Below are 19,033 nucleotides of genomic sequence, written 5' to 3' on the forward strand. Positions count from 1 at the left end.
TTATAGAATGCTTGGGAGGCATGTGTTCTACTTCACTTTAGTAGACAAGATAATTGTGTTAAACAGACCAAAGAATCAAAAGCTTTAGCAATTTCTTGTATTCTCATTAAGTTCCTAAGTTCACCAAAATAACAAAATACCACATACAATGATAAGAAAAAAACATATATATGCATATGTGCATATATATTCACATATCCATGTGTAAGTAAAGTGGCAAATATACATATATTCGTGTGTGTGTGTGACAGAAGGAAATGAAAAAAGGACTTACTCTTTTTTCCTCTTCCCATTCTAGCCACCCCAACAATATTCAGAGTCAAAAATGATTATTTTTCCTCTTCTTATCTCCCCAACAAAACAGTGCACTTCTGAAGTCTCATAACTTATAATCTTCCATAGACAAGCAACATAATCATTACTTTGATAAAAAGTAAATGTTTTAAACCCCCAAAATATTTTAAATTGATCAATAGAGGGAATAAAACCTAAATGTGCGTGTATACATCATAAACATGTAAATACAACTTGGTTTCAAACACAGATTTCCAAAAAAGACTTCCTCAACCGGTAAAGAATGCTGAGGATTCAGTCAGACATTTAAGCAGTAAGCATTTACTGAGTATCTATTATGTGTAGTAAATTTATACACTCCAAAGCACCTCAAGAATAAGACTTAGTCTTCTCCCCAAGGAGTTTACAGGCTTCAAGAAGAAAATTTGCATATCAAGGATAATTAGAGAATAATGTTCAAGAAAAGGTAGCACTTAATTTAATACCTCAAAAATTATCATTTAGAAAAAACAAGGGAGGGATGATATATTTAAGCAAGAGGTACAACAAGAAGGCAGAGATAAGCAAACAGAATGAAATGTAACAAAATTGGATTCTGATGCCTGCAAATTTTATGCCAGTATGAAATTATATTTTGAGAGATACCATGTTGACAAAAGTAAAACAAAATTTTTCTAGTTTTCTTTTTTTTTTAAGATATTCAGATAATAGGAAAAGACCATACACAAAAGTTAAACAGGATGGCGAGACAAAGTTAAATTTCATTGAATTTTAATTCACTTAATTAATATCACAGTTACTATAATAAGACAGAAATGGTATTATAGACTTGGGAGTCATGGAAGCCTAGGTTCAAATTTATCCTGATACATTCTGACTGTAACCTTGGGCAATTCACAATAAAACTGCAGGAAGAGCAATGATTTTCATTGGTAAGACTTTTCTTCACCACGGAGAAAAACCACTGAAATCACAAATACAGTTTCTATTCCTTTCTTATTTCCTAAATCCAAGATATAACAAGAATAAAATAATTCTATCTTACTTGATTCTTTAGAGATCTCAAATGAAATTCCATTCGACATAAGAGAGGCGCGGCTAGGTGGCACAATGGATAGAGCACTGACCCTGGAGTCAGGAGTACCTGAGTCCAAATCCACCCTTAGACACTTAATAATTACCTAGCTGTGTAGCCTTGGGCAAGCCACTTAACCCCATTGCCTTGCCTTGCTAAAAAACCTAGTGCGTGCGTGCGTGCGTGCGAGTGTGTGTGTGTGTGTGTGTGACCAGATTAAAATCCAATTTGAGGTAATACCATTTACATAGAAAAAAAAGTTCCAAGTAACTAATCCACTGGTATGTCCTTGCAAAGAATCACTACTCTGCTGCATTTCCTTTACTCACTTTATAACATTCCCTACAACAAACTTTTTTCTAGTCTCAGGCCACATAAAAAAAAATAAGTCTATTTATATGTTTATCTCTCTGTTGTCAATGGAGTAGGTGAAAAGAAAACCAAAATGTCAGTAAAATCTGGAAGAGTACTTGGAGCAAGATTTATTACCTATTATATATGGCACGCTACACTCACTTAGCGCCCCCCTCCAACCCAGCTTTTAATAAATCTGGTGAAACTCCTACTGGATTCTGTATCAGAATAAGGTTTTTAAATGCGGAAAACATGGAAAATAATTATGCTGAAATAACATTACCAAAAAATATTTTTTAAAAATTCCTGGATCCCAGATTAAGAACCTTAGAGATTATCTCATCCAGTTGGCCTTTTTACAGCTCTACCCTCCAACACCAAGCAGTAAACATCCACACACTTCCCTGACCTTACTTCAATTCTTTCTAATAACCAAAATCTCTAAGAGCCAACAACATACACACACAGAACATTAATGTAGCCCTACTTCCCATTCTCCTTTCAATTTTCCTAAGGGAGTCAGTCAATGAAGTTCATTTACCTTTTTCATCTTTCACTTCTAGGTCCTCTAACTCAACATAATTCCACTACAACTCATGGCTTGATTAAAAATTTGAATGTCTGGTGAAGTTTGCCACAATGGAATTTTAATGTAGAAGGAATAAAGTAGTCAGTATTTTCCTTGAAAAGGTTGATTTGGCATTCTAAGTTCTAGAAGAATGATTTTAAAAAAAAGTTACTCAATTTCACTGACCAAAAGCACATGAAAAGGACTGAAATCATAAGGCTCAAAACAAATACTGGGAAGAATTTTCTGATTGAAAACATTCTTTAAAAACACTGGCACAAATTAAGAGATCATGAAAATCTATTTCAAAGCAGCTATTCAATAATCAAATTGAGAGGAGGTCTTAGTTTGAGAAGAAGATAACTTTAAAGTCTTTCAGACCAAGGATTATAAGAAATAACAAAATATAGTTTAAATTTCTGACTAAAAATGCAAAGAACTTTTAATTTTAAATGCTTTAGTAGTATTATTGAACTATAACAAAATCTTGAAATATAGGATACACGTACCATATTTCAAGAATTATTTCAACAGCAACAAGATTCATTAAAATTCTATGGTAGGGTAAAATCTATTCCAATACATCCATATAGTTGATAAATTGCTTGACTAAGAGTCTGTGAAGCCTAGAAACTTAAAGTCCTTTTTGTGCTTCAATAATAATCTTTCAAATGACAACATTTAAATTTCCATTGTAATTCTTCTGAGAATTTACCAAAATCTTTTAGAATCCTTATTGAGTTCTGAATTTCTCCAGTGTCTGTATTTAATCAAAACATTTAAGACAATAAACGCTGTAGAAAAAACAGACCTTCAAAATCTACCTAAGTGTACCCTATATTCAAGTATAATTATCAGCAATGACCTAAAGGTAGTAGCCCCCCCCCAAAAATTTTGTAAAAAAAAAAAAAGATTTCACATTTAACATTCAGAGCTTGATAATCACCTAATTTCACCTAATTCATAAATGCTAAATATATATTGTGAATATTGAAAAGTCTAAAGGACCAGTACTTGGATTTAAAAAAATTTTTTTGAAACTTCAGGTTGACCCAAAATGTTTTAGGAACAAATAAAGTCAGCATGTAATTCAACAAAATCTGTCTCTGCATAACTAAGACATGCCATTGAACAAGAAATATAAATGCTGCAAAGATTTGGTAATATGCTCAGTGAGACCATTTCCACAAATTGCAGAAAACTTCACAGAGTGACAACTCCAAATTTATAAAGAATTCCTACAATATACATTTACTTTACCAAAGCAAACCAAGAGCTTTTCACCATTTAAAAGAAAAATTTCCTGTAGAATAAGTGACACAAAACCTTACAATAGTGAAATAGCTGCAAATACTACGTGTGTGTGTATATACACACAAAAAAACACATAAATTCCTAACCCCCCCCCATTACAATTAAATTGTGACAACTTCAAGCACATTAAAGAAATTTAGGTTCCAAAAACTATTTTTAACATTTCAAGATTAAGTTCTACCCTCAAAAAAGGGCCAAGAATGGGGGGGGGGGTGTTACGTTGAAGGATGAAGACACTTTCAAGAATTTAACTGGGAAAAAAGTGACTGTACAAAAACTTTAATTTTAAGCAATACAGTAGAAAAGTCATGAAACAGTACAAATGAATGTTAGCATAAAAATGTTATATTAAAGGCTATCAGTCAACAGCAAAAAAGGAATTAAATTTAACATTTAGTTCAATACCTAAAACACTTCCAACAAAACTTATCAGTTCTACACAATATTAAGCCTCCTCCCAAGATGTTAAGGTAACAATATCAAAATGGCAAGTAGTAATGAAATAGAAAAATGGGTACAAGTCTCAAAAAACAAGCCCAAAACTGTGGGGAAAAAAAACTAAAAGAAAAAAACCAGCATTTCTACAATCTAAGAATTGGAGTCTTGATTTTGGAATTATGTGAAATGCTCATGACCTCTTCAGGAAGAGATTCTACTGTCAGACATATAAAGTCTGGACTACCAAAAACATTTACAGCAATTTTTTTGTGGCGTATAATAACTGGAAACAAAAGATGCCTTCCCAGACATTGGGTAATGGCTAAACAAGTTGTACACATGGATATATAACAGACTCTTTACTGTACTGTAAGAAACTATGAAAACGATGACTAGAAAAGAGACTTTAAAGAGAGAGACTTTAAAGAACAGATAAAGGCATTAAGCTGAACCAGGTAAAACAATATACATAATGGCAACAATTTAAATGAGAACAAAACAACTCGAACTGAATGCTATGAAGTTATAATCAAGCGTGGTTTCAAAAAAAAAGGTATGAAAATAGACCTTCTTGCATATAACATGTAACTTGTTTGTTATGCTAGTTTTGGTAAAAAAATTTTTCTCTTCTTTATTCTTTAAAAGAGATGGCTCTCTAAGAGATGGGAAATACATGAAGTCTCAAAAGACTCTTACAATAAGTGATGTAAAATCAAAAAGATAGTAATGAAAAAAGGCTTGAGAAACACTATAAACCACTTATTTTCAAAAGTTAAATAGAAAATGATTACTATTGTAGCAATTAACTTGAAATATTAGCAAAATGTGTATTTGGATATACCAAAAGAAAAAAAGATCCAAAGAAAATTCTACTTGCTTATTTTCACCATTCTTAGCTGTCTCACACTAATAAGTAGTTCTCAGATATGGGGCAAAAGAAAGGAGGGGAAAGAAAACCTGAAGGAGTCTTCACTTTTTACTTAAAAAATCTAGACTTTCAAAGTTCTGGCTTTCTGCTGTTATTTAGTGTATCCCCTTCCCAAGAAATTATCCCTTGTGGCAATTGTAGTTGTCCCTTCACTCAAAGTAAGGTCAACAAATAAAAAGCAGTGATCTAAAACCAGCCAACAGAATGAAAGGAGATATTTTTCAAAAGTAGAAAAGTCCTTGTTAAAAGCATAAAAGTCTCTAAAGAACAAGTAAGCATAAAGAAAAAAATCCTGGCAGAGAAAAAAGTCACAGAGGGAACTTGTGGGGATGTTTTCCTAAAGATTTTTTAAATTGATATTCCTCTCAAGAATTTAACCCAACACTGACTTAGCAAATACCCTTATATTCTGAGTTCACTTTAGACACACTACACTTCCAGGTGCCTTAAAGCCTTAGTCCCAAGCAAATAATGAAATTTAAACCACAAAAAACTTTGAAGTCATGACCAAATACGTGATTTCTCAATTAAGAAAACAAATAACTGCTACCTTTCCCAGAGTAAAATAAATTTTCCTTTAGCAGGCTTTAAACTAGCAATATTTATATTGTATATAGCCAAAATGGCAGCTTTTTGCATTCTTGAATTACAATACATCAAGGGTATTGAAGCATCTTTTTAAAGTTAAAGGTTAAGGGCAATTTGTACTTAGGGGAGCTATAACTAAATCAAAATAACGACAGCCAGTATTTTCAAGCATTACTCGAAAGAAAGTTAAGAATGTCATATTAAATAGTCATTAAGTAGGAACCTATTAGATGTTAATTGACTAATCATACACGGATATTCTTTTAAACACATGAGTACAATTCATATAAAATCCAGCATTTTCTCCCCAAAACGTAACCTTTCGTTAATGTTTAGTCCACTCAGAAAGAGTAAATGCTATGTGAGTGTATCTGCAAGTCAACTGTGGCGAAGTTCAAGCAGTCTACCAATTCACAACATGCTATAAAGATTCTCTCTCCCCAGGACGCCTCATCTTCACACTTCCTCGCACTGCTTTCTGCAAACACGGGGCCCCGAGCACATCCAGAAGGACCCGCGCCTACGACCCACATAGGAGTGAGCACCTGCTCTCCAGGGTTCAGTGGCCGAGGGAACAGTCCGCGGAATGGCCAACTTTGGCTCTCCCCACGCAGGTCTGGGCGCCCCTGCTCTGCTCGGGCCGCGGAGCCTCGGTCAGCGGGAGGCCGGAGGGGCTGAGGCGGGCTCAAGGCCGGCTGCTGCTCTCAAAGATTCTTTTCGGTTATAACAAATTAAGGGGCAGCAAGGACGCGGGGCGGAAAGCCTCGCTCGGCTGTCCGGCGGGATGGGGCTCCGGCAATTGCGGGCGATCCCAAGAGGAGGAGGAGGAGGGCCTGAGGAAGGAAGGAGGCTGGGAGGGAGCGAGGGAGCGAGGGAGGGGGTGGACGCGGACTGGGCCCGGGCGCCAGGCGCAGCCGGGGCCTAGTGCCACTCTCCAAATCACTCCACCTCAGTAATGGCGTTCGGTGTCAAGTGAGGGAGCCGGGGAGGGCCGAGGGCGCGGCGCGGAGGCCGGCCGGGCCCGCCAGCCTGCACACGCCGCGGCTCCGGCCTCCATCCTCTTCCTCGGGCCCAGACAGGACGGGAAGGGGGAGGAGGGGGAAGGACGAAGCCGTCAGCCATTTTCCCTCCCAGCCCCAAACACACACACACACACACACACACACACACACACAGACGCGCACGGACGCGCGGGGCCCGGCCCGGCCCCGCCGCCCCGCACGGACGCTCGCAGCCCGCCGGGCCGGGCCGGGCCCCGGGGGAGCCGGCGCCGCGCTCCCGGCAGCGCGCCCCCCGCCCCCGATCCTGCAGCTCCACGCCGGCGGCGCGGCGCCCGGGAGGGGTCGGTACTCACCGCACGACACAGGCGCCTTCCCCCTACGCCGGGAACACAACGAGGCGGCGGCGGCGGCGGCGGCCCGGGCCGGGCCGGGGAGCGGCTGCGGGCGGAGGAGGGCTCAGCCCCGGGCGCAGGCCGGGCGGAGGGGCATCGCCGCCCCCCGGAGCGGGGAAAGGCCCAGGCCGAGGCGGCGGCCCGCGGGTGCGAGCGCGGGCCGAGGCGGCGGGAAGGCGGAGGGCGGCGGGGGTGCGCGGCGGTCCGCGTCGGCCCGGCTGCCGCCGCCTCCGGCTCCGCTAGCGGCGGCCGCTGCTGGCGCCGGGCTCGGGCGGGCACCGGGAGGTGCGTTTCTCCTGCGTCACCTCCTCCCGCTCCTCCTCCTCCTGCTGCTGCTGCTGCTGCTGCCCGCAGCGGCGGCGGCTCCCGGCGGCGGCTGCGGCTGCCCCCGCTCCGGGCCTGCGTCCGCTCCTCCCGCGCCGCTCCCTCCCTGGCGCCTCGCTGGGACTCGGACGACCCCCGGGGCGGCGGGCGGCGGGGAGGGGCCGGGCGGCGGGCGAGGCCGGGGCGGCGGGCGGACGCGGCTCCTGGCGGCCGGCGGCTGGGGCTCCCGTTCGCCGCCGCTCAGTCCCGTCTTCGTCAATATGGCGGACCAAAAAAAAAAAACGCTCGGGCGGCGGCGACGGCGGCGGCGGCGGCGGCGCAGACTCCCACCAGCCCCAGCGCCGCCCTGAGCCCCGTGTCCCCCGCCCCCGCCTGGTCCCGCCCCCTCTCCCTCCCTCCCGGTCCCACATGCACTTCCCCTCGCCCCTGCGGCCCCCGCCCCGCCCCGCCGCAGCGCCGGCCCGAGGCCGCGCGCCGCCCGGGGCCACAGCCTGAGGAAGCGCCGCGGCGCCGGCTCCGCGGGCAGCGAGGCCTCCCCTCCCCCCGGGGACGGCGGCCCACCCCGGCCACGCCGCGGCCGGGGCCCGTGGCTGCCCCGCGGGCCTTCCCCGGGGACCGTCGGAGAGAACCGGGGAGAGGGAAGGGGGAAGCTGGGCGACGGCGCGAGGGGAAAAGGGCCTGAGACCCGAAGGTAGGTGTGACAAGAGTGAGTGCGAGGGCGGCGTCGGGCCCGGGGCCGCGGCGGGGGGGCCCCGGGCTGGCCGGGACAGTTTCACTTCTGCCGCTTGTTTTTGTTCCATTGTGAACCGCGCCGTCGCCGGCCGGGGCCCGGATGATGACGTCAGCCAGCCGCCCCCCTCTTTCCCGGCTTGGGGGGAGGGGAGAAGACTCACGCGACTCCCCGGCGGAACTCCGGCCCGAGAAGCCGCGCTGATTGGCCGGTTCCTCTCCCCCCGGTCACGTGGTGGGCGGCCGGGCCCGGTGGGCGACGGGACCGGCCTGAGCGATGCCCATAGCGAGAGCGGCGGCGGAGGCCCCGAGGAGCGGACGCCCGCCCCGCCGGCCGCAGCCCGCTTCTCCTTGTGGGACCCGGGAGAGGAGGAGGAGGAGGAGAAGCCGCGCCTGCACGGGCCCCGCCGCCCGCCGCCCGCCGCCGCCCGAGCTGCCTCTGAATCCTTGGACGAAGGCGCTCGCTCCTGCCCCGGCTCACTTCGGGCTCTTCCGGGAAGGACGGCAGCCCCACGGGTGCCCGGAGGAAAGGATCCCTGTGGAGCGCCCTGCCCGCGCCTCCTAGACAGGCGCTCACCCAGGCGCGCCCGAGGGGAGGGCCCAGAACTCGAAGGTTTGAGAAGACTGTGGGACCCCGTGCCAAGACCTGCTGGGGCACCTGCCTCACTGAGAATCCAGAGAAGACACCCTGCACGGTGCAGGAATACCGGGATTTAGAGCTCAAATCCTGACCGATTTTACCATGGGATGTTGCTTAATAGGGTTAGTCATGGTGCACCAGCCCTGGAGTCAGGAGGACCTGAGTTCAGACTCGGCCTCAGACACTTAATTACCTCGCCTTGTGGCCCTGAGCATGTCATTTAACCCTGTTGCCTTTCTAAAAAACTAAAAAAAGAAAAATAGTCACATCTCATCTCAAGCTTGTTTGTCTCTTCTGTTAAATAAAGAAGTTGATGTAGACCCAGATGCTCTCCAAAGACCTATAATTAAATGATACATAATTTGGAACCAGACCAATTACTCATAGTTATGGAAAGATTTAGGACATAGGCCTCCCAATTAATGTCTCCTTCTCGTTGGTGCTAGTAATGTGCACAGTCACAGACCTAGAGCAGGGTAGACCACAGCCCCCTCATCTATGACATTAGGCAATTGGACACCATTATCTAATGAGATCCTTTGCCACCAATGTTTTAGAATTTTAGAAAAGTCATTAAACTTTTTTTCCAGAGAATGCTTAGTTTGGAGGCAAACTAGTTAAATTGTAGCTGTAACCCCCAAACAAAGCAATTGCCCTTTCAGATTTCTCATAACTGTCTTGAACTCTCTTTTGAGGTTGACTCGTTCTGCCAAGTATTATAATTACTTGTGGCCTACCCCTTTGCAATGTCTTTGACATTTTTTATTTAATCTGAAATACATGACTGACTGGCACATATGAAAACAATAAATGTGTACTGAATACTTGAACGGGCAATTATTTTCCAGATGAGATGTTATAAGCCATGTTATAAAGCTAGGTGGTACCTTGAATGAGGTGCTGGATCTCTGTCAGGAAGATCTGAATTGAGGTTTGGCCTGAGACTAGCTCTGTAACTGGTCAAGTAACCTCTATTTGTCCTAGTTTCCTCATCTGTAAAATGAGGATAACAACACCTATCAAGGCTCAAATGAGATCATGTTCTGTAAAGCACTTAGACTATTGCCTTGCACATCATAAGGACTATATGAGTGTTAGCTGTTATTAACATGTGCATTTTAATGTACTTTAAAACAGCACATGAAAATAAATACATTCTAGTCTATGAGAGGCAATGAGAAAATATTCTAAAACAAGTACCTGGCCCTAATCTTTTCTGCTAGAGTTCCTAAATCGGCATCTCACTCTCGTAACTAAAATATAACTCTTCCACTCCATTTCTAAATCTCCCTTTTTCTTTTGTGGGCACCACTACTCTTTCATCCAAATTTGTAATCTCAGAGACATCTTTTAACTCTTCCTTTATGTACATTTAATTAGTTGTATAAATTGTTTTGAGTCTACCTCCACATCTAATATCTACTTAAGCTCTCCATTTAATTCAAACTTCACCTCATTTGGAGCCCTTATCTTTCACTTGGTCTCTTGTATTAGCCTCTTAATTGGTCTTCCAACTCCAGTGTCCCCTCTCCAATCTCCAATGCAACTATCCAAATAATCTTTCTGAAAGTTAAATCTGACCTTGTTTCTCTCCTTTTAAGAACCTTCATCTTAATTAAGATGCAAATTAATCAGTTTCATATTGAAAGCCTATATCTAAACTGTCCTAGTTATTCTCCAAGCTTAACAATTCTATCTTCCGCCTCTGAACAGGATATCTCCCATGCCAGTAATGCACTCTCTTTTACTCCATCCAAGACAATTTGCATACTTCTTATCAGAATCTTTCCTGATCCTCAAATTATCTCATGTATGCTTATATTTACAAGTCATATACTCCCAACAAAAGGAATAAAAAAATCTATTAAGCACTGAGTATGTGCTAGTCACAGTTAACTGAGTTACAAATATAAAAATGAAAGTCACTGCTCTCTAGGAGCTTACATTCAAATAAGGAAGTGGTAGCCAAGGAAAGGAATTTTAATCTGAGTAATCAAAAGAATGACGAGTGAACCATAGGGCAGTCGATTGTTGCTTAACATCTTTTACAAAAGCAATGGTAGTATAGATTTGATTACTACTGACAGTTCAAAGGGCAGTGGGATAGGGAGTAGATCAATAAGGCTGGCTGCCAGTGATGGTTGGGGTTCATGAAGAGGAAGCATGATCTAAGACTGGTTAGAGATAATAGGTTAAAAGAGAGTTTGCATTCAATCCTTAACCAATCAGGATAGTTTAGACCCAGGGCAGTGTTCCAGTACTTGATGGATCTGGAGGTTTGATCGAGAGGTTACTACTTTAGTAGAGGAGGGACTGACCATGGCAAAGCAGATAACAAGTTGTCTGGGATGGATAAACATGAAGCATAGCCTGGGGCTGCTAGATAATGTAGTGTAATGGAAGCTTGAATTCAGAGACTTTATATCCCCAGCATCTAGTATGGTGCTTTATTTAACATGCTTGTTGAATTGGATGGCAAAATTGTTTTCCTTGACGGTACTCCTATTTCCACTCTATAACACTTGCTATCGCATTTTACCTGTTTAAGTAATAATCTTAGAGAAGACAGCATGGATGGTGTAAGAATACTGGTTCAATAGAGTTCAAATCCTGGCTGATTTTACCATGGGATGTTTCTTAATAAGGCTTAGTCACATTTCATCTCAGGGTTGTTTCTCTCTTCTGTTAAATAAGGAAGTTGATGTAGACCCAGATGATCTCCAAAGGCCTATAATTAAATGATACATAATTTGGAACCAGACCAATTACTGTCATAGTTATGGAAAGATTTAGGACATAGGCCTCCCAGTTAACATCTCCTTTGGCACAATACATGACTGATATACCCTCTACATGGTTGTAGTGCTGAAAATAAAGACCAGTCCTCTGAACATTTGAATTTGTAGAGTAGTGTAATTACCAAAGTTAAAATTGTTCTTTGAGCCCCTTTCCACTTCCTTTGTCTTGGTTTCTCTATCTCATCACCTGTTCTTAAATAGAAGTTGAAATTATATGTCACTACTTCAACTGAAATTTGCTTTACTTCCCCTGATCTCCTTGATTAGAGTTTAAACTCTCAAAAGTGTTACCTATTAAATTATGTTAACATATTTCTTTAATTTGTAGTTATATTTTTGGCATATTTAAGAAACAGCTCTTTTTTTAAATCACTCTACACTATCTTCCTTAACAATCTCTTTCATTTCCACCACTTCAGTTCAACTTTCTAAACAGACAATTCCCAAATCCATATCTCTAGCCCAAAACGAGGTGTCCCCCTAAGTTGCAGACCTACATCTCCAAGTGCCTATAGGACAGACGCTATGTAAATGTTCTAGCAGCATCTAATAAGCCTCCCTTTCTTTTGACTTCATTTTTTTTTAATCACTGGCAGCACCATTCACCCCAATGCCTTGTATTAAATAAAACTTCTCTTGTGTTGTGTAATTGGCATGAAGGATGGCATACTAAAATTTTATTGTAGTTCTCTACCTAATCAAACTTACAAGGTATTACTTTATACAACTAGACAAAATGATAAAAGTCATTGGAGCAACAAAAAAGTATAATCTTAAAAACAGGGAAAAAGGAGTGAAGGAGGAAAAAACACATCTATACCTGAAATTATACTATAAATTGCATATTTGGTACTACTTAAAACTATATTATAAATTATTGCTATAATTATATATTTATGTGTAACATTTATAAAATGTTATTATATATTATACCATTATTATGTATTATAAAAGCTATATTAAAACTCAAACTGTTTGGTACTGGTTAAAAATTGAAAAGCAGGTGACTGGGATAGAGCGGTGGATAGAGTACCAGCCCTGGAGTCAGGAGTACCTGAGTTCAGATCTGGCCTCAGACACTTAATAATTACTTAGCTGCGTGGCCTTGGGCAAGCTACTTAACCCCATATGCCTTGCAAAAAAAATCTAAAAAAGTTGAAAAGAGCAATGGAACAGACTAAAATATGCAAAAATCAGGGAGAAATATTCAAATTCAATAATCCAAAGTTGATAAATGAATCCCCTCTCCCTCCTGCCAAGGAAAAAACTAGTAGGAGAATTCCTATCTGGCAGCTGTTATGAAAGCTGGAAAACAATTTGATTTTTAAAAAAATAGATTTAGAAAAGCAATTTACAACATTTACCAAAATAAGTTCAAAATGAATACCCAAGCTAAACATTTTAAAAATTGGAGGAAAGTAGGTGGATTTCCAAGGAGAGTTCTAAAGCTAAAGAGAGAATTTCAAATTAAACAGCAATCACAAAAATATAATGTTGATTGTATAAATTGGAAAATTTGCAAAAATAAAACCATTGCTAGAATAAAAAAAGATAATTGGGCAAAAAAAGTTTTTATATCAAACATCTCTGTTAAAGATCTGCAATGCAAGCTATATAGGGAATAAACACAAAAAGCCATTTCCCATTTAATAATTCATCAAAAGATTCGAAGAGTTTTGAAAGACTTTTTTTAGTTTTCAAAATAAAAACAGCAATCTTTTAAAAAGTATATGAAAAGTTATTTCTAAAACTACTCAGAGGTTTCATCTCACACCCAGCAAATTGGCAGAAATGACCAAACAATTGAAATATTCAAGATTATGTGAAGATAAACACTCTAATATATTGTCAGTGGAATTTTGAATTAGTCCAATCAGTTCCAAAAGGAATTTGAAGCGGGGGGAGGTGCTGAAAAGTGATTCAAATGTTTGTACCTTTTGATTCATAGTCTACTACTAGCCATATACACCAGGGATGTCAAAGGCAGAAAGAATATTTACCAAAATAATCATACCTGCATACTATCACAAGAAACAAAATACACGCCCATGTATTAGGGAAAGACCCCAGCAACTGTGGTATGCAAATGTAATAGAATATTACTGTCCTGTAAGAAATTAGAATTCAGAGAAATATAAAAAGACTAAGGTCTGATAGAAAATGAAGTAAGCAGACTCTAAAAATTACAATAATTATATAGAATTAGTAGCATAATAAAAATATCCTGCATTGTGAGTATGACAAAGAAAAATTTAACAGCTAATTGTCATAATTAATTACAGTGGCAAAGTGTGGCTGCAGAGAAAAATGAAGAAAATGCCTCCCTCCCATTATTGCCAAGTTAAGGGACTCTGAGTATAGAATACAATGATGTGTTGATTGGGTTTGTTGAATTTTTTCTTTTTAAACCTTTGTAACAAGGTAAACTTTCTGAATTGAGAATTCAGAATGAATGTGTTATGTATTCAAAAAATATAAATAACATTATTTTAATGGACTAGGAAATTGATCTGGAACTAAAACGATGAAAATTAATTGTAATAAATGTAACCCAGAATTCAAACTATGAATAGATTTGATGTATGAATGAACTTCCAGTTAGAACTGGTTCATGTCCTTTATTATCAAAGAAGACCAAAATGGCATCACTATGAGACAAATTACAGTGTGTCCGATTGGCTGATCAGACCAATATGAGCTCAGAGTGCCCTACCACAGGTTGGGCATAAATAGTCGTGTGAATACCTGGGATGGGTACTCTTAAACTTACAGATGTCATGTTTCCTTTGAGCTGTCTCAATTCTGCCCTTCCAGAGTGCAGCACACCATGCTGAGCAGCCCTTTGGCAGTGTCTCCCATGCTGCACAGACAATTCTAAAGTTCTTCAAGAAGACCTTCAGGATGTCTTGGTATGGCTTCTTCTGACCCTGATTCAAGCACTTGCCCTTTGTAAATTCTCCATAAAATAGTTTTTTTGGCAGATGTACACTTGGCATTCTAACAATGCATCCAGCCCATTGTAGTTGCACTCTCTGTAGTAATGTTGGAATGGTAGGTAGTTTAGCTGGAGAAAGGACCTCATTGTCTGTTATCTTCCGCCAGGTGATTTTCAGAATCTTCCTAAAACAATTTAAATGGAAGTGATTCAGTTTCCTAACATAGCACTAAGACTTGTCCAGGTTTCACAGGCATATAGCAATGGTTTGGTAGTCAGTCTAATATCGTGTCTCTCTACTTTCCTTGAGAGCCTCCCAAATACTGAGCTACCTCTGGCAATTTGTCAACCTCATTGTCAATGTGTAACTCCTTAGAAAGGACGCTGCTACGGTAAGTGAACTTGTCCACAGTACTCAAAACTTCTCCATTTGCTGTAATCAACACTTCCATTTATGGATGGTGTGGTGTTGGCTGGTGGAGCACCTGTGTTTTCTTGGTGTTAATTGTTACACCAAAATTTGCACATGTAGCAGAGAATCGATCATACTTTGTTTCATCTCAGCTTCAGAGGCTGCACTGAGTTCACAGCCATCTGCAACAGAAGCTCATGCACCAACACTCCCCACACTTTGGTCTTGACTTGTGGCCATTTCAAATTGAAGAATTTGACATCGGTGTGGTAGCTAACCTTCAGAACTAATCAGAAGTAGAAAAAAATATACCTAACTTGGAGGTCCTCTAGCAAAAGATTGGATGAACTTTTCTTAGGTGGTTTAGAGGAAATTATATGGATCAAAGTAGCTGACTTCTGAAGTTACTTCTACCTTTTAATAGTGAATAGTTAGCATTTCTATAACTTTTTACAAATATTTCATTTCATCTTCATAGCCTGTTAGCACAGTGTTTTACAAATACTAGGTACATGTTTGCCATATTGTTGTATTATGTTGCAAAGACAAACTCTTGATCTCATTCCCTATGCCTCTTTATCACCTTTTGCTATTAACTAACATTTTTGCTATGTCATTTATCTTCAATATCTCTTCATCTAGCTCTTTTCTTAGCCTTCAAATATGTTTAGGTCTCACCATTCCAAGAAAACTTTTTCTTGATCCTACCATTGCCTTAAGGTATCATCCTAGGGCTTCTATTCTCTGCAGAACTTCTTAAAAGAATAATTTACCTGTCATGACTTCCTCACTATCCACTGACTTCTTCTGACTTCTATCTCCAGTGTTCTATTCTAGGTCCTCTCCAGTGTTCTATTCTAGGTCCTCCAAAGTCATTAATGAACTTCTTATAATCAAATCTAGTTGGTTTCTATAGTTCTCATTATCTATTCTGCAACATTTGACACGGTTGAACCACAACGTCCTTGATATTTTTTCTTTTCAGGCTTCAGTGATAAAACAACTTCTTCTAACTTCTGACTTCTCTGTCTTCTCCCCTTTTGAAATTTAGATGTGGGAGTCTTCTAATGAGTTCCATACTTAACCACTTTTGCACTCTCCCTCCCTCCCTCCCTCCCTCCCCTTCCCCCCTCCTCCTTTTTCTTCCCTCCCTCCACTCTTTCCCTTGGTAATCTCTTACATTTCCATGTCTTCAGTTGTCATCTCTATTAAGGTGGTTTCCTAATCTCCATGTCTAAGATGGTTTCCTAAGCTCCAGTATTTCCCCTGAAGCTCAGTGCCATATATCCATCAGACTGTTGAATATCCCTATCCTGCATTTCTAGTAGAATCTCGAACTCGAGGTGTCTGTGACCTTTATAGTTATATGTGACTACAGGGGATATGTGGGGAACCACAATGGTGGAAACTACTCAAATTAGTAGATACACAGATTTCTACAAGCCTTTAGGAAAGTGTGTCATTATATAAAGTATCCAGTAAGAGGCATCCTTAATTGTCCGCTAAGCAACACTACATTCAAACTACCCGCCCAGTATCTCTCAGCAATCTTCTAATGTTATAAATGCTTGAGAGAGTTTCTCATGCCACTCTGCTATACAGCTCCAAGGAACTAGGTAAGTTTAGATCCATGGTAATATCTGAATGTTTCTCAGAATTATAAAAACTGGAAAATCCACTTCTGCTTCACATTTGGAATTTCCTCTCCCTACTAAAGAAAGACCTTCATCCACAGGACACAGGCAGTCAGTCCATAGACTGTGACAAAACTGTTAGACAAAATGAATTGAAAGACTTGGTTAAGTACTCCCAGATGGACCTCTCTACTCAATCATCTCCTGAAATTCCTTCCAACGATCCTTATAGTTCTCAGATATGGCCAAAAGTATTTTTGAACCTTGCTTGCAGATCATGAAGAGTGAATGAGGGGAAGGTGGTATTTGGTTTCTGAGGCAGCATCTCAGTAGAATAAACAAGGAAAGCAGGAGAAACATGGAAAGAGGTCCCCACCACTTGGAAACTTTTCTCATTCCAGTCCAATTTCCACTTCTGTTCCCAATCTTGTCACTGCCACAGCATTGTTTGCACTAATATTCACAGTTACATTAATCATAGTTACAGGGTCATATATGTTAACATGCCACTAGGTTGCTGGTCTAGTCTTCAGTTCCATTTGCAATAGGGAGAGAGGTATAAATACAGAGTGTGAAGGCTGGTAATTTATACCAGCTTGTTATAAATATTGTGGAACTCGGAGAAATGAACAAAATACTCCAGATGTTTTACCAAGGTAGAGTACAGAGGAATTACTCCTTTTATCAAGGCAGAGTACAGAGGAATTTCTCTTTATTCTTGGAAGCTATACCTCTCAATATGATCCTAGATAGTTTTAGTTTTTTTTTTAATTGCCATATCACACTCATAATGACCTTTTGGTTTACTAAAATAGATTTTATAGTCAAACAAGTTGTCCCCATCTTGTACTTTGTAAAGTTGATTTTTCTAAACCTAGGGTCAAAACAGTATTTATTCTGATTAAATTTCATTTTAATACAATTCAGCCCAATGTTTTAATATATAAAGATCTTTTGAATACTGACTGCACCATCTACTGTAATAACTGTTCCTCCCAGCTTTGTTTTATCTTAATTTTTTCTGAACTTAACAAATATCAGGTAAAATGAACATTTACATATGGAAAAGTAGAACAGAAAAAAAACCCCAAAATCCACAAATATATCATGTAAGGCTTGTTTTTCATTTTAATCATATAATAAATCTATTGTATAATTTTCAAAACTGCACTGCTAGTTGATGTTTCCCTCTGACCTTTTTTGTGGATTTTTTATATTTTCATTTTTTTAATCGATGATATCACTACCTTTCTTCCCTTTCCAACTTCCTTCTCCTTTGCCAATTAAGGGGGGGGGGGGGATCCTTAAAATTAAGTGTATCATCAAGCAAAACAAATTCCCACATAGACAAAGAACTATTATGACTATTGAACATTGAACCAGTTCTTTATCTAATTAAACTTATTTAGTCTATGTTCCTTCCCCCTTTCTACAAGAATACCAGAAGATACTTTATGAAATGTTTGGGTCTTAGAACATTACTTTTGCCATATGAGCCAAGCTGATTTTCTCTAAAAAAGAGTGAAACTATCCTTAAGATATCACTGGTCCTAGGGGCGGCTAGGGGGCACAGTGGATAAAGCACCAGCCCTGGAGTCAGGAGTACCTGGGTTCAAATCTGGTCTCAGACACTTAATAATGAACTAGCTGTGTGGCCTGGGGCAAGCCACTTAACCCCATTTGCCTTGCAAAAAAAACCTAAATATATATATATATATATATATATATATATATATATATATATATATATATATATATATATCAAGATTTCACTAGTCCAAGGGCCAGAGGCTTGAATGATTTATATAGGTTCCTGAGTACCTAAAGGCAGAAAAAGGTGAATAGTTGAGAAAGGGAAAAGGAGAGAGCATTTATGTTCACTACTGTACCATGTTTGTGCTAAGTAACTTTTGCAAATTGGGGGTTATCACTTTTATGAATTTGCTGTCCCACAAATCAACCTACCCTTCTAAGTTAATCCCCCACCTCAGCAGGTGTGAGAGGAGCTGTGTACATCTAAACCAGCACCTGAGTCTTGCTGACTAGACTTTCTGTGCTGTTTTTTTTAAGTACATTTAACTTAAATTTTCTGTAAGTATGTGATTCTGCTCCAATACAAAACTTGAACTATCGGAATAACCTGAACAGGACCTGACTTAGAAGAATATTAACTCATTGTGACCTCCAAGCCCTCTACACAGCAATGTGCTGAAGCTATTTCTCATCAGCTTTTGAGGGGGCCAATTGTTGAATTTTCAGTGTAAGCTTTATACCTCAAAAATTGACAATTATTACAATTTGGGCTTGATTTATATTTTGTTGATTGTATAGTCTTAGAAGTCTCAATAATGAAGATTAAGCATAAAAGTATGTATTTTTGCCAGAGAACCTGGTTAATAATACATTTTCCAGTATACTTTTTTATTGCTCTATAAATATTGCTTAAACTCAAGAAGAGTGTAGTAGAAGACTCAGGAATGAAATCATCATCATCATACTAGAGGCTAATAACAATAAAAGTGGCATTATATAATGTTTTAAAGTTAGCTCATTTGAGCTTCACAACACCCCTGCCTCCAATCTGATTCCCCCCCTTCTCCAGCTCCACT

The 19,033-nt window shown here is 40.6% G+C and overlaps 1 protein-coding gene across 1 annotated transcript in view; it reads right to left on the minus strand.

Moving 5' to 3' along the window:
* Positions 1-8,076, minus strand: part of LOC141505057 (uncharacterized) — a 72,014-nt gene extending 63,938 nt beyond the window's left edge. Inside the window, exons 1-2 of the mRNA XM_074210549.1 lie at positions 7,560-8,076; positions 6,914-7,515 (exon numbers count right to left, since the gene is read on the minus strand). Coding sequence (XP_074066650.1) covers positions 6,914-7,515; positions 7,560-8,076 — 1,119 coding nt within the window. The remainder of the gene's footprint in view (positions 1-6,913; positions 7,516-7,559) is intronic.
* Positions 8,077-19,033: the final 10,957 nt, after the last annotated feature.

This window comes from Macrotis lagotis, chromosome 1, assembly GCF_037893015.1.
Source record: "Macrotis lagotis isolate mMagLag1 chromosome 1, bilby.v1.9.chrom.fasta, whole genome shotgun sequence".
Lineage (NCBI taxonomy): Eukaryota > Metazoa > Chordata > Mammalia > Peramelemorphia > Peramelidae > Macrotis > Macrotis lagotis.